The sequence below is a fragment of the Oryctolagus cuniculus genome, chromosome 8 (genome assembly GCF_051225735.1).
Source record: "Oryctolagus cuniculus isolate XC-2025 breed Fujian yellow rabbit chromosome 8, ASM5122573v1, whole genome shotgun sequence".
NCBI classification, from domain to species: domain Eukaryota; kingdom Metazoa; phylum Chordata; class Mammalia; order Lagomorpha; family Leporidae; genus Oryctolagus; species Oryctolagus cuniculus.
Genome location: NC_142874.1, coordinates 117,109,490 through 117,126,185, shown reverse-complemented (window position 1 = coordinate 117,126,185; position 16,696 = coordinate 117,109,490). Strand labels below are relative to the sequence as shown.

The 16,696-nt window shown below is 43.7% G+C and overlaps 1 protein-coding gene across 2 annotated transcripts in view; it reads left to right on the top strand.

The window, feature by feature from the left end:
* Window positions 1-16,696, top strand: part of FRAS1 (Fraser extracellular matrix complex subunit 1) — a 491,248-nt gene that overhangs the window by 323,673 nt on the left and 150,879 nt on the right. For both annotated transcript variants that reach the window (XM_051820195.3, XM_051820194.3), the window contains 4 exons: window positions 409-549; window positions 4,060-4,330; window positions 9,090-9,174; window positions 11,668-11,994. In XM_051820195.3, the coding sequence (XP_051676155.3) occupies window positions 409-549; window positions 4,060-4,330; window positions 9,090-9,174; window positions 11,668-11,994 (824 nt within the window). The remainder of the gene's footprint in view (window positions 1-408; window positions 550-4,059; window positions 4,331-9,089; window positions 9,175-11,667; window positions 11,995-16,696) is intronic.

Below are 16,696 nucleotides of genomic sequence, written 5' to 3'. Positions count from 1 at the left end.
TAAGACAAGAAAATTGCAAGACAGAATGTCTGGATAACTTGCTCTAGCTCAACAGCTGGTAAGGAGGGGTGAATGGTACCCAGAAAGAGGCCTGCTCACTGTAAATGTTCTCTCTTACACATCCGTGTAGTTAGCTTTTTAAACAATCCATCCATGTGCAAAATCTTAAATTGCAGCGTATACAACAAGGAGTCTTCTGCTCTGCCCAGGTTGTCTTTGAGGATGGAGCAGAAACCTGTGCAGCTATGGGAAAGCCGTGAGAAGTGTCTCTTGTTACAGCTGAGGATCATTTGTTGCCCGTGCTCAAGCCCTTTGGGTTGCCATCGTTTTATTTCTGTGTCCCTGCTGGTGCTAACTGGGTGTCTGTGCCTTGGCTATGCCTCATCTGCTGCATCCTCTCTTGGACAGCCTGCCCTCGGGCGTGCTTGCAGTGCAGCCGTGGGGACCGATGTCATGTCTGTGACCATGGGTTCTCTCTGCGGAGTGGCCTCTGTGTTTCCAGCTGCGTTCCTGACTTCTCTGCCCACTCCTCTAATGAAACATGTGCTGGTAAGTGCACACCTCTGATGGGCTGGTGAATTGACTGCTAATTTCTCAGCATAGGGTGAGTTTGTGGATATAATTGACTCCTAGGATATAAAATGCAGTATTCCTGTTTCCAGGAAACCCCTGATGCTATAAGGAACATGGGACTATTTATAGGCCACGGGAAATTAAGAAAATTCAATCTCTATAATCTTTGGAAGGGAAAAAGAAGCAATCTGTGCTTTAAAAGTCACAACTCTCAGATAAGGAATTTTGTATAAACTTTGTTATGTTCTGAACTACAGCCACGTTTTTGAACATTACTCACATATTTACATATACAAGGGAACTCCAGTAAGCTTGTGGGAAATAGAATAAATAAATTTATTGTGGTGCAAAGTATTTTCAAGTCCTTGCACAGTTTCTTCATAATATGCACTTTGTGTGAACGTTTGGAGAACCCATCACATAATGAATTTGTTTACGTCGACTTGTAGAGCTAATTATGTCAAAGTGCAATGGTGCGTCCATTTTGCACGCGGTGGAGATAAATTATAACTGAATAGCAAATAGTATGAGGTGCTTGCCCCATTAGGTTCACATGTTTGAAATGAATGGATGTCGGGACTTCAGTTTGCCATTAAAAATAGCATTAACACGTTAAAGGAATGGAGTTAGTCCCTTGCAATACATTAATGGACACACTTCTTGAACAGCAAAGAGAAGCACATTTCAATTTGATAATAATTTTGAGCCAAAATGTTTCATGGGTGGCTGAATCTTGGAACTAATATTATGGCTGAGGGTTCCTTGTTTATTATTGATCAATAACATGCAGCATTTTTAACACCCACAGTCAATCATTTTCTGTCTATATTTCTGGCCTCTAACAATAATAAGATTTTTCTAAGGCAAAGCAAAAATCTTTGACTTACTTTGTTGGTCTCTGGAAACCAAGTACTTGAAAGTCAAGTTTCCCTTCCTGGGATATAATACAAGTCAAATGGTGAAAATGATGTCACTTGCATTACCAGAATCTGGCAGCAGAATTAGTCCTTGTGAGATCTGGTATTCCCAAACCGTCCCATCTGCCATAGCTGTGGAAGACAATGTGGCTAATGAAAGTCCAGGCAAAGCAAGTTGCAGGAGACAGGATGAATTCTGCACCACAAAGGCGATCCTAATTCCTGTGTCAGTGTTTCATATGCACAGTGCATTAGTCAGTTTTTCATCACTATAACCAGATACCTGAGGCAGGCTAACTATAAATAATAGTGGTTCACAGGGAGGATCAGGTGGCCCCTATTGCTTCTGCCTCTGACAATGGTGTTCCTGCTAACAGAGCCCAAAGGCACAGGGCATCGCAGCGAGTACTGTGCCTCCACGACCTTTTCATAAAGCCACCCGGATCCAGTCATGGGGGCTCCACCCTACTGACCCGATACAATCTCATCACTTCCCAAAGGCCCGCCTCTAAACACCATCTTGTATTAAGTTTCCACCTTCTTAGTACCTGTAAGACTTTTGAGACTCAAAACCATAGCAGACAGAGATGATAAAATTTTAAGTTGGAGTGTCTGTATGTCACATGCATGGGACCAGGAGCCACTGTGAATCATCCTTCATTGTAGGTTAACTGGTACACTTCTAGGAAGTCGCATCACACACTTGCCTCTCTTCTTACCCTCACTGAGTCTGATGTGTCAGGCATCTTAGACTGGGAGATTGTGGTGCTCAAAGCTGGCAGCCTAGCAGGAGTACCCAGGGAGTTTGTAAAGTTAATCGAGTCCCATCCCTGAGCATTCAGGATGCTCTGGTGGTAGAGCTGGAGCATCAGTATTGTTTTGAAAACCCCCCTGTGTGATTCTTTTACTACTGGCATTTAATTCACATACCATAAAATGACTAGTTTATTGGTTTGTGATACACTCATAGAGTAGTGCAGATATCAGAAAAATCTGATTCCAGACCATTTCTATCATCCTGAAAAGAAATCCTATAACCGTTAACCATCTCTACCCATTCCCACTCATCTCGGCTCTCAGCAACCACGAATCTATTTCCCATCTCTACGGATTTGCCTATTCTAGACTTTTCACAGAAATGACCGTACAAGGCCTTGCACTGACTTCTTTTTCTTAGCACAGTATTTTCAAGATTCCTCTCTATGGTATCAGTGCTTCATTCTCTTTTCTTCTTATGGGTAAATAATATTCCATCATATGAGTATTTGACATATTAATCTATATTTCAACTGACGGACATGTGGGTTATTTCTACTTTTTGACTATCGTGCATAAGGCTGCTATGAACAGTCACGTGCAGGTTTTTGTGTAGGCATGTATTTTCAGTCCTTGTGGCTGTATACCTAGGAGTGCTATTGCCGCATCACTTGGTGACTCTATGTTTAAACTCTTATGATCGGAGGATCTACCCAGCTATTTTCTTAAATAACTACACCATTTTACACTGCCACCAGCAGTGTTGTGAAGGTGCAGTTTCTCCATAGCCTCACCAACACTGTGCATTCTCTGCCCAAGAAGTGAAGTGATAGCTGATTATGATTTTGATCTGCACTTCCCTATGACTCATGATACAGTTCATCTTTTCATGGGCTTATTGGCCTTTTGTATTTCTCTAGAGAAATGCCTATTCAAAATCTACCCATTTTTTAAACTGTTGTTGCTTGATAGAAGTTCTTATTGTTGGGCTGGCGCTGCGGCTCAATAGGCTAATCCTCCGCCTTGTGGTGCCGGCACACTGGGTTCTAGTCCCGTTCGGGGCGCCGGATTCTGTCCCAGTTGCTCCTCTTCCAGGCCAGCTCCCTGTTGTGGCCCAGGAGTGCAGTGGAGGATGGCCCAAGTACTTGGGCCCTGCACCCGATGGGAGACCAGGAGAAGCACCTGGCTCCTGCCTTCGGATCAGCGTGGTGCACTGGCCACAGCGCAGCGGCCATTAGAGGGTGAACCAACAGCAAAAGGAAGACCTTTCTCTCTGTCTCTCTCTCTCACTGTCTACTCTGCCTGTCAAAAAAAAAAAAAAAAAAAAAAAGGAAGAAGAAATTCTTATTGTTATGTTAAAGAAGTTCTTTATATACATGAACACAAGTCCTTTTTTAGATTTATGATTTGGAAATATTTTCTTTCTGTAGATTTTTTTTTCACCTTCTTACTGGTATTCATTGAATGGCAAAATTTTTTAATTTTGAAGAAGTTCAGGCCATGTTTTTTCTTTTGTCATTGTGCTTTTTATTTCATAGCTTAAGAAGTATTGCTCAATTCAAGATCACACTCATCTATTGTATTTTCTGCTAAGGGTTTTATAGCTTAACTCCTCCATTGAAGTTCTGTTTCTTCATGTGCATCCAGGTGATAGCTACTGGGTTAGAAGGAGGTTAGAAGGAGGCTTATGGTACACAGTCACCTAGAATCTCTTCTGTAGTTCTGAATTCAATTTACAAGTCTGCTCTTTGTTGAAAAAAAAAAAAAAAAGGGAACAGGTCCAGCCTGACCTTGAGATTCCCATGTTTTCCAGGCAAGGTGCACACCCCCAGTCTTCACGTGAATGGTTCCCTGGCCCTGGCCATTGGCTCAATGAAGGCGCTGGACTTTTCCCTCCTGAATGTGCAGCACCAGGAGGGCAGGGTGCAGGACCTCCTGTTCCACGTAGTGAGCACTCCCACCAATGGGCAGCTGGTGCTCGCAAGAAATGGAAAAGAGGCCCAGCTGGACAAGGCTGGCCATTTTAGCTGGCAAGATGTGAACGAGAAGAAAGTGCGCTTTCTGCACAGCAAGGACAAACTCAGGTGAGTCAGGTTCTGTTCCTCCCGCCCTCTTTGCTTCGTCGCCCTGGCCCCTCTCTCAGCCTCGCTCAGCAACTGTCCCTTCCCTGCGGACGATCGATACCCCATGAACGCTTTCAGCTGTCTGTCATCATTTCCCCCTAATTGCTCGGAGAGTGTGCTTCTGTTCAAGGCATTTTCATTTTATCACATAATTATGGGTAATTCTCTGATGTGACAGGAAAAGTCCTAGTGTAATTACCCAGGTTTTTGCCAGGCAGAAGCAAAACCAAACGCCACAGCTGCTTCCTCCACGTGAGAGTAATATGCAGGGAGCCGGCGGTGGGGTGGATAAAGGAGAGCACGTGCTTTTCAAGGTGTTTTATGGTCCCTATAGAACTGCAGATTTGGAAGGAAACTTAGAGTCAGAGTTAACTTTTTTTTATTATCCACATTATAGGATTAATTGTGGTTAATTTTTAAGCCTGATCCAGTTTTCCACTGATGCTTTGCACACTTCTGGCTGTCTCTCCACCCCAACTGACGTATGCTTCAGGAATGCAGCTGATGGCTTGCACAAACCCAAGCCCATGCAGCCCTGTAATTAGCCGAGTAAATCTCCTGTGCAGAAAGGAGAGAGTGCCCCAGAGATGAGCCTCGGGGCCAGCCTTCGCCCTGCTCTTCGTCATTAGTGCAGATAATTCAGTGTAGACTCCGGGAGTAGACCAGGAATTTCAAAGCCTTGGAACAGTGGTGAGGACACCAGATATTTTCCAAACACTGGACTGGAGGGTTTTTTTTTTTTTCTTTTCAACTTTTATTTAGTCAATATAAATTTCCAAAGTACAACTTTTGGATTATAGTGGCTTTCCCCCCCATAACCTCCCTCCCAACCACAGCCATCCCATCTCCCACTCCCTCTCCCATCCCGTTCTTCATCAAGATTCATTTTCAATTCTCTTTATATACAGAAGATCAACTTAGTATATACTAAGTAAAGATTTCAACAGACTGCACCCACACAGACACACCAAGTGTAAAGTACTGTTTGAGTACTAGTTTTACCATTAATTCACATAGTATAACACATTAAGGACAGAGGTCATACATACAGAGCTGGTGCACAGTGACTCCTGTTGTTGATTTAACAATTAACACTCTTATTTATGACCTCAGTAATAGCCTGAGGCTCTTGTCATGAGCTGCCAAGGCTATGGAAGCCTCTTGAGTTCACAAACTCTGATCTTATTTAGACAAGGTCATAGTCAAAGTGGAAGTTCTCTTCCCTTCAGAGAAAGGTACTGCCTTCTTTGATGGCCAGTTCTTTCCACTGGGATCTCACTCACAGAGATCTTTCATTTAGGTAATTTTTTTTTTTTTTTTTTTTTTTGCCACAATGTCTTGGCTTTCCATGCCTGCGAAACTCTCATGGGCTTTTTAGCAGATCTGAATGCCTTAAGGGCTGATTCTGAGGCCAGAGTGCTGTTGAGGGCATTTGCCATTCTATGAGTCTGCTGTGTATCCTACTTCCCACGTAGGAGCATTCTCTGAACTGGAAGGTTTTGGTGTTTTTTTTTTTTTTTTAATTGTGTGTGTGTGTTTGTTTTTGTTTTGAAGTTTGGACTTGCAGACAGTGGGAGAAAAGGTGATGACACTTCTTCAAGAAGTTCAAGGCTGATGATGCCAATAACCTCACGTGGTCATATTGTTGGAAAAAAAAGGAACACTTACTGAGTGAATTTGAGCCAGGTGTTCTGTTAAGCACATGCATTATATATGTTATTTTCCCAGGCTGCAGATCAGGAAACAGAGGCCTTCAAGACTCTAAGTAGTTTTGTCCTAAGACCTCTTGACCTGAGCACAGAGCTGAGACTCCAGTCCAGCCTCTCTGGTTCCACCACCTATGCCTTTAGCCACAGTGGGTTCTGCCTCCTAATACAGTAGGAGCCATAACCTTGCTTCCACCATCGTGAGACAGAGTTTACTGCACAGAGGAGTACATCTTGCTGCAGACTTGGAGCTTAGAGTCTGGCATCAGCTGCCATCAACTCAGTCTTCAAGGTCCTGCTCCCTCTCCTGCATTCATTTCTGTTCTAAATATACTTCTTAGTCTCTCTCTCTCTCTCTCTCAATCACTCAATCACTCAATCACTCACTCACACATACAGTTCTGCAGTTTGCTGCCTATGGTCATTTGTCCTGGAATCTCTTGGGAAAAGCATAAACCTCTGTAGACAACCAAAGCTAACCTCTTGTCTAGTTCACATCTTAAACCTCTCATCACCTGGGTTCTGGCAGAATCGTAGTTTTGCTCCCCTAAACTGGACATAGTTTAGGAAATTCTTCTGGAACTCCTTTTGGGGATTCCCATTTTAATAATGGATGTTTTTAAAACTAAAAATACAAACAAAAGAACGGATAAGAGGAATAGTAAAATGAAGTTGGCAGAAATTCGTGAAATTATTTAAGTCTCTGAATAATGCAAAAAAAAAAAAAAAAAAACAGCTGCCATCTACTTTTGTGTTTTGATTTGGTTTTGTTCCATGAAAACACTGGCCATGTCCCCAGGATTGGAATCCTTTAGGACTGGATTCCTTTGGGATTAGAATGCTCCTGTGGAGTAACAGGAACCTGTAAATGCAGTTGTGATGCCTGCGATTAGCTGGCCCTGCTGAGGTGCTGAACACTGTTATTGGAGCCTCAGGGTCACCAAATACCATTTTTCCCAGGTAGATTGAGAGTAATCACCCCCTCTTGTTCATCCTGTCACATCCACCAGTCGTATTCTCTTGAAGCATGGAGCAAGGGGAAGAGAGGCAGGATTTAAATGGGGCAGAAAATAAAGGGGAGGTTGGACTGGGAGGAAAGAGTCAAGAATGCCTTTTTATTTAAAAAAAAATCAGGTTTATTAAGGTATAATTCCCATTCAGTAAAATTCGCCATTTGAAAGTATGGTGTTCTGTGAGTATTAACAGCCTTACAGCTGTGATCATAACTGCAGACAAGATATAAAGCAGTCCCATCACTCCCCAAATCTTGTTATGGTTGCTTCCTTCCACCCTGCCCCTGGTAAGTACAGATCTGTTTTTTATCCCTGTAGTTTTGCTCTTTGTAAAGTGCCATGTGTATGTATATAGTCTTTTGTTTCTGGCTTTTGCTGTAACACTTTTGCGATCCATCCACATCCTTTCAGACTAAAGTCAAAAGTTCCAAGAACACCTTTGAAAGAAACTTTCTAACTGTAGTCCCTATAATAGACCAGGATTCCGAAGTCCCCGGAATGCATCAATCACACACCTTACCTGCCAGCATCACTGCTTCGTTTGACTTTGAAGGTGGACTTCTCTTCCCTTCCGTTCTTACAGTCTTTAAAGCTGCTGGGAGAATACCCTTTTATACAAAGGGAAGCCTTAGCAAAGAGTGAGGCTTACTTCGCTACTAGGTGGGACTCTTAGGTTGCAAGGAATACAAGTCTGCTTGTGTTAGGTCAGGTGTTAGATAAGGCTTGTTAGAATATTGTAGGGGTGGCTCAGAGCTCAAAGCCATCAAGGGCACTTGTGCCCCAGGACAAGTCTGGAAGCTAGAAGCAGAAATGGGAAGCAGGACCTAACTCTTCTCTGATCCCTGGGTTTCTTTGCTCATGGGCTTCATGCGCTTTTCTCCTGTAGACAAGTTTATTCCACTTTCTCACCAACATGATAGACTCTGGTTGCCCACAGTCAAATAGTGAGACTGACTGCTGGTGTTCAGGTTTCTTCCAAATTTCCAGGGCGGACTCAGCCATCCTTCCCTGGTCTCGTCCACAAAGCATATGGGTGAGGGTGGGGTGGGGGGAGATAGATAGGGTCATGCAGCGTGGCCATTACAAGGGGCCCTGATGAATTGGGCAGGAGTTGAGGAGGGGAGCATGCAGAACCCATCACACAGTATAGAAGATTTCTTTCTATTCCACAATTTTACCATTAGCCTGCACTGTAGGAAGGTACTGCAAAAAGGTCATGCAAAATGGAATTAAAAGATGAGTTTATTTTAAAACAAAAAATATTTGAAATCCATGTGTAGTTTTTTTTTTCATAATGTGCATTTTCTCTGAACTTTCTGAAGATCACTTGTATTATTAATCTTTCTTGACCTGGCAACTGATTTTTCAGGCTTTTATCCGTTCAGGTTAGAAAGTAGGAAATAAAGGGGTTAAATAATGATTATTATGATGTTACCAGGAGACCTGAGACCACATGGTATTTTTAGCCTGCTCTCAACATATCAATCTATGGTAATTTTACTTGCAGTATACATGTTATACTGCAAGTATACATGTTATACTGTAGTGGCTTTTTTTAAAAAAAGATTTATTCATTTATTTATTTAAAAGGCAGAGTTACACACAGAGAGGAGGAGATGCAGAGAGAGAGAGGTCTTGCATCTGCTGATTCACTCCCCAGATGGCTGCAACGGCCAGAGCTGTGCCGATCTAAAGCCAGGAGTCAGGAGCTTCTTCCAGATCCCCCACTCGGATGCAGGGGCCTAAGCACTTGGGCCATCCTCCACTGCTTTCCCAGGCCATAGCAGAGAGCTGGATCAGAAGTGGAGCAGCCGGGTCTCAAATCAGCGCCTATATGGGATGCTGGCACTGCAGGAGGCGGCTTTACCCACTACGCCACAACCCCATGTAGTGGCTTGATCTAAATCCTTGCTTACACATGACCTAAAAATCTTTTTAATCCCTATCTTTCTAAAGACTAATTTAATGATTGTATTTTTCCTTTTTTGGGGACTTCTTTAGGAAAGGTTACTTTTCACTGAAAATTAGTGACCAGCAGTTCTTCTCTGAGCCACAACTGATCAACATACAAGCATTTTCAACCCAGGTAATCAAAATGTCAAGCAACTAATAATTTCACATTCTCAGGCACAAATCAAGATTTTCTTGCAGTTTTAGAATAACAGCTGAGCTGAATTCATCCTGTCTTGGTTTCCTCTTGAAATGCCATTGGAGTAATCTTCAGTACTTCCAGGTATAACAGCAGCAACAATGATACTGACACCTCTGTAGTACCCTTAGTGTTTCACCTAAATCACTCAGCTGATCCTCAGGCCAACCTTGTGAGGCGCTGTTATCCCACAGATGAGGAAACTACTCCAGGGAGGTTGAGTATCCTGTCAGTGGTGATAGAGACGCAAGGTGTGTGCCCAGTGGATCTGCCTACAAAGCCTTTGTTCCAGCTCATCACAGTGTGGTACCTTAATTTACTATATCAAATCTGATACTAGTGATTGAGAATGATTTGTAGCGGTTCCAGGTGTTAACACTTTCCTTACTCTAAGTAAATGAGTGTTAACTAAATATTTCTCTCTCCGGAGGGTGGAATTTATAGCAGTTAGAGGATCTTAGTCAGGGACAGCACCTTGGGCCACCAAGACGCCTGCAGTTCCACATGATAACTGTGTTGGCCATGTTTCAAGGGAGGATGCGTGGTTATCATTTTTGAACTGGTACTTTTATCTCTTTGGTCCAACAATGAAAAGATCCTGTGGATAGCGATGTAGACTTGAACCAGAAATGGCTGCCAAATGGTATTTGTAACCCAGCTGAACTCTGGACGGTGTCATGGCATCAGGAACAACTTGGAGTTTAGGAATAATTAGAAATCGATCCTCAGTTAATTTGATCTCACTGATAGGCAAAGTGTATGCATGTTTGTTTTAATTGAAGCTGAAACATGTGATCTCCATGAATACAGGCCATAAGCCAACATTCAATCTTAGGGCTTAAGGATTTAGTTGCAACTCAGAAGTCATGTTTTGTCCTTTTTGTTGGGCTAATGGAGCTACTCCAATGACCAATCTGGATATTGGGCAAGTAACTTCTTAATCTGAGACGGTCACTTCCCATGGTTCCCTGAGTGTGCTTACTTGTTTTCCCATAACCAAGTGAGTGAATAATGAGGGCATTTTGAAATTATATTGTGTGAAAAACTGTTATTTTGGGTTTTTAAAAGTGGAATTTGAGAAAAGAATTCAATCTTATTTTTGTTCCTTTTGTGGTCTTGGGCCTCCCTGAGACTTTTCTCATGTAAGATAATTTGGTTTTTTCCATTTGTGGATTTTCACATCCCCTTTGATCTTCCCTCTTTCAGAATATGAGGAACTTTTCACTTCCATGGATAAAATCACAGCTTTAGAATACTCACTTGGGAATTCTGAGGAGTAGCTACCTTTTAATTTCCCACTATTATTATGATGGTGATTATTATAATGATGTATTACTTTAATGCAGATTGTAATTTCCAGAAGGCAGTGGGGGGGGGGGGCAAAGCTTAAAAGAAAGAAAGCCTTTTGGATTAAAGAAGGCAGTGTGTTGAGAAAGTTCTAGAAGGTTCAATGTCAAATGATAAAAATACTAAGAATGTTTTTTTTGGCTTCTAGTTTTGATTTTTTCTTTTCTGGTAAGTATTTTTATATTAGGGTTCACTAACTTTTATCTTTAAGACATTTTATTTGCTTACTCAAGTTGGCAGTGGGAAATGTGACAATCCCAAGGAAAACATCCAATTTTGCTAAACTAGCAGGACCACGTGAATTAACCAGGTCATTGCCTTTCTCACCCAGACCATGGTCTTGTCAGGCTTTCTTTACTGAGTTAAGGTGACACTCTAGCAAGATCTGGCTAAGAGAGCTTGAAAAAATCATTGGAAGGACCAGAACTAGAGTAAATTCTGGATGCAGAAGTATAAAGCTACTTCAAAAAGTTAGTGAAAAAAATGGAGTTAAAAGATAACTTTTTTTCCTTCCAAAAAAATCCTTTGAAATCATGCATAATTTTTTCATAATATACATTCTCCGTGAACTTTTTAGAGATCCGTCATAAGCATGAATTTCAAAGGTTTCTTGGCAGCTAAAAAAGGGTATTTTTTAATCCTATGTTTCCACGCACTCTTTGAAGCCCTCTCATATCTTACACTAGATCAGCAGGCTGCACTGCAGTGTCACTCCTGAACACAAGTCCAAAAATTCCACCTCTTATTAGTACCTCTTGGATGGGTTTCCTGCCACGGAGCTAATCTGACTTAGAATGATGGGGATGTGATGTAAATCAAGATCGCAGAGTGCCTCTCATCCGTGTCGTTCAGTAGCTTGAGAAGCCTCTAGAACCCAGAGGGATGATGTGACCTCAGTTGCTGTGATTACTACGTCTAACCCACCTCTGGCAAACGCTGGAACAGTTTGGCATTTTGCTAGAGCACCTGGATTGCTTACAAAGCATAGATACATCAGGTTGCAGCCCCTCGTTCCTAGTCCCCTGGCTACCCTCTCTTTCCTATTAAATGACTCTCCATGGCCTCCTTGCTTGCACTTGGCAGGCCCCCTACGTGCTGAGAAACGAGGTTCTCCACGTTAGCAGAGGACAGCGGGCAACCATCACCACCCGGCTACTTGACATCCGAGATGATGACAACCCGCAGGATGTGGTAGTCGAAGTGTTGGATCCTCCACTTCATGGCCAGTTGCTCCAAACCCGTCAATCCCCTGCCAGCCCTCTCTATCAATTCCGGCTGGATGAACTCTCCAGAGGTCTTCTCCACTACGCCCATGATGGCTCAGAGAGCACCTCTGATGCTGCAGTCCTGCAAGTCAGCGACGGACACTCCTTCCAAAACATCCTGTTCCGCGTGAAGACTGTGCCCAAGGTAGGGGTCGTTCCCACGCTTAACGTTCCCTCTCACCTAAATGCCACCACATCTCAGCCCGAGTCTGACATGCCATCCTCTTAGGTTTTTGCCATAGCCGTGAACACCTCTGCTATTACACATATTTACCGATTGTTTTGCTTTTCATCACCTTTTAATTGTGTCCTCACCCTTTGTGTAGAATTATTCTGTTTTCTAAAATATTACAATTATGCGTTAAGGGGCCAGCATTGTGGTATGGTGGGTAAGCTGCTGTCTGCAATGCCTGTATCCCATATCAGAATGCTGGTTTCAGTCCCAGCTACTCTGCTTCCAATCCAGCTCCCTGCTAGTTTACCTGGGAAGACAGCACTTGATGGCCCAAGTGCTTGGGCCCCTCTTCATCACGTGGGTGACCTGGATGGAGCTCCTGGCTCCTGGCTTTGGCCTGGCCCACCACAGGCTATTGAAGCCATTTGGGGAGTGAACCAGCAGGTAGGAGATTTCTCTCTCTCTCTCCCTCTCCCTCTCCGCCTTTCATATAAAGTAATTCTTAAAAAAAATACAATCTATTCTATAAAATTCATCTACATAAAGTGCTCTTGAATGCTACACATGAGGTGGCACTCCCACTTAGGCAAGATCAAAGAGACTTATTGAAAATCATTTTCGGCCAGCGCCGCGGCTCACTAGGCTAATCCTCCGCCTTGCAGCGCTGGCACACAAGGTTCTAGTTCCGGTCGGGGCGCCGCATTCTGTCCCGGTTGCCCCTCTTCCAGGCCAGCTCTCTGCTATGGCCAGGAAGTGCAGTGGAGGATGGCCCAAGTGCTTGGGCCCTGCACCCCATGGGAGACCAGGAGAAGCACCTAGCTCCTGGCTTCGGATCAGCGCGGTGCACCGGCTGCAGCGGGCCGGCCGCCGCGGCCATTGGAGGGTGAACCAACGGCAAAGGAAGACCTTTCTCTCTGTCTCTCTCTCTCACTGTCCACTCTGCTTGTCAAAAAAAAGAAAATCATTTTCACTATTTTTGATATCGATATTTCACTAGGAGCCCTTTTCTCAGTTGCATCCAGAATGGCCCTTTCCCATGATGGTTAAGTGGGCAACTTACATTTTTTTTAAAACTTTTCATTCTAAATATCACTACTCACTGAGGTGTCATTAATGATTAGCTAGTGTGAGTGATTAGCAGAAGACAGTCTAAAATCACTTGTCACTTTCTCGCCACTGATTGCTCAGACTTTGCGATGGAGCCCCGCACAGGTGCACAGCTGCCTCTGATACGGTCTGCTAACCAGTTTCTCCGCCTCATTATCTTCAGCCGTTGAAACGCGGATGGTGGCATGAGAGAGATGTGGGCAAGTGAAGGCTGGTGATGAGCTAGAGTTGGCAGATAGCAGCCTTGTAGCTAATCCTAATTATCACCGTCTTGCAATTGCCCTGGGAGATGAAGTTTAGTTCCAGGGAGACGGAGTCTAGACAGACGCTGAAAGTTTTCTTTGCTTCCTCCTTGGTTTCTTTCCAAAGTTCACTATGGGATCTCAGTGCAACTCTTGCAGTCGTCTTTCCTATCACGGCCTCCATCTCCACACTTGGAGCTCAGCTGAGTGGGTTGCACAATCACCTAGTGTGGAAAAGCCCGAGACTGAAGGGCATTTCTAGGATTTTTGCTGCTTTGACTAGTAAAGCAAAGATCAGATTTTCATTCATAAATGAGGCACAAGGCAGGGAGCTTTAGAATCCTTCCGCTTCCCCGCCCCGTTCCCCTTCCCATCTCCTACAGTGCGGGGCCTGCCTTTCCATGGGGTGATCGATCTATAACGGGTTTCTAAGCCCAGGAGTTGGAGTAAGAAACTCAAAGCTTCAGCATCCAATTCGATGTGATAATAAGAAATTTGACTGAAAAATTGGTATATTTTACCAGACTCTTTTTTTAAGAATTCAAAATAGTTTCTTTTATTTACTCCACTGATTTTTGCAGTATCTTGGTGAAGAAAGTTAGAATAGGGACCACTTGACGTTATCTGTTGTAGTTGAAATTTTGCTGTGGATGGAAATTTTGCTTGTTTGTTTTTAACATTTGTTAAACACTAAAGCTTCCTATGAGTTGTTCTGTTGGATTTTCATGAACATTCTATGGTTTTCATATGATTATCATCTCTGATATTACAAAAGAAGAAATGGAGGCCGGCGCCGCGGCTCACTAGGCTAATCCTCCGCCTTGCGGCGACAGCACACCGGGTTCTAGTCTCGGTTGGGGCACCGGATTCTGTCATGATTGCCCCTCTTCCAGGCCAGCTCTCTGCTGTGGCCAGGGGGTGCAGTGGAGGATGGCCCAGGTGCTTGGGCCCTGCACCCCATGGGAGACCAGGAGAAGCACCTGGCTCCTGCCTGCCGCGGCCATTGGAGGGTGAACCAACGGCAAAGGAAGACCTTTCTCTCTGTCTCTCTCTCTCACTGTCCACTCTGCCTGTCAAAAAAAAAAAAATAATAATAAATAAATAAATAGAAGAAATGGAAGCATAAGACAATTTAACACCTTCACCTACATATGGGTATTTAATGTTAGGGCTGTGATCTCATCACAAGTATGCCTTCCTGCTACACTTGACCTTGAAGCTTTCATTGTACCCAGCACCTTGCAGTGTTTTAGTTACTTATATTCTATTCTGTTGATGGACAGAATGGAGACAGTAGTTCAGTCATTTTCTCCACATCCTATCTGAGCAGGCTGGACCCCACCTTCCTGGGATCTTCCTTCTTGACTCAGCTCATTACAAGTGAGGCTATTTATAATCGTAAGTCTAGTAGGCATGAGAAGAAAATCTGGCCTCAGCTTTTAAGATCTTCCTGCAGATGCTGTGTGGTCAGACACAATTTATTTCATTCTTACAGCTATTTCTGAAGAGGGCATGAGGATTCTTATCCTGAGGCCACCTATATATTGAATTTAATGAGTGGCCTGTTATTGACTGATGTGTAGCTAGTGACTTACATGGAATAGCCCAGGTTTCGAGGACAGGTGTCTCAGTTTAATTCCCAGTGAACCGACATGCAAATTAATCCTAATATTGTTTAACAGGAAACTGTCCTGGCAAGGTAGCCAGGAAGGGCTGGGAAAAGAATGCTTTGTGACAGCGGAGACTATTTCTGTGTGACCCTCTTGAGCAGGGCATATGTAGGGGACAAATGGATGCAGTGGTGTGGGTGAGATGGGTGCTGTGTTCCTGCCTTCCAGGGCACCTCTGCCAGCGTTGGCCCCACCCAGCTGGGGTCAAGTAGAGCATCTCTCCGTTCTACCCTCGTTTTTCAAGTTTTGCGTCACTTCCCTCAAACTTAGCTTTTCGTCCTTAGCCTGCTGTGAACAAACTTGACTGCTACCTCCAGGTTTACACTGAGCTGCTGTGGAGAAAACAGAACCATGGGTGATGTTGGAACATGTTCTACTGGGCGAAGGAGGCAAAAGAAATGAAACAGATTCAAAAGTAATAAAGAATACACTGCTGAAGAGGCCTCCGTTAATTGGGTGGATTACCAAACCCGAGCCTGCCAGAGAGATGAATCTAAAGCAATTCAGCATTTAATAAGGGCTAACATGCAGGCCCATTGAGGTGCTTGTCTCTGCGGCTGGACTTTTAAGGAATTACCTTCTTTTTCATTAATTAAGGCGCCTTTTGTTCCACATAGGAAATAAATCTGATGATCCCTCTGACCTCTTCTTTGTTGTTGTAGCTGTTATTTTCTGCAACTGGGTAATGCTTTCATGTTAAAAGCCTCCAAGGGTCACGTTGTGAACTGGATGGAAAATTCTGCCGAGGGTCCTTTCTGGCTGTTGATCTGTGCAGTGCCTGTGTGCAGCTTCAAAGCCCTGTTTTGTTCCCCCTCCGTTCCATTAATGTCTACCTTTCATTGGCTTTCTGACAGGGACATAGTTAGCTTGATAATAATGATGTTTATGAGCATTGCAAACATCAGAGGTATAGCAAGCAGTGTGTTTTCGTATGAATAAGAATCTATTTCATAAATAAATCCTTGCCATCAGTCAGGATGTCACCCTTTTTGGAGGAGTGCTTAATATTTTGGTCAGCTCAGTGTCTCGTAAGGTACAGACTAAGAAAATATGTGTTGATTATATGTATTTATCTCTAGCATTCAAAATCAACATGGAGCAGAGGTTCTGTATCCCTGAGCAGAAGTAGCAAGTTTCTGAGGTTCACACACAAGTAAAAACCACAGAACCGGGGCTGGCACTGTGGCGCAGCATGTTAGCGCCTGGCCTGAAGCACCGGCATCCCATATGGGCACAGGTGCTAGTCCCAGCTGCTCCACTTCCAATCCAGCTCTCTGCTATGGCCTGGGAAAGCAGTAGAAGATGGCCTAAGTCCTTGGGCCCCTGCACCCACGTGGGAGACCTGGAAGAAGCTCCTGGCTCCTGGCTTTGGATTGGCCATTGAGGCCATTTGGGGAGTGAACCATCGGATGGGAGATCTCTCTCTCTCTCTCTGCCTCTCCTCTTTCTCTGTGTAACTCTGAATTTCAAACAAATAAAAAAATCTTAAAAAAAAAAAAAAAAACAGAACAACACTTTGACTTCCCCTCCCTCCCCCTTCGTGCTGGTGAATTTCATCTTCTTTCCTCAAGTTCACACTTGCTCCTTCTGTGAAGATCACAATGTCCTATGAGACTGAATTTTAATAGCTATAGTGTAAGTGGGTTCTTGCAA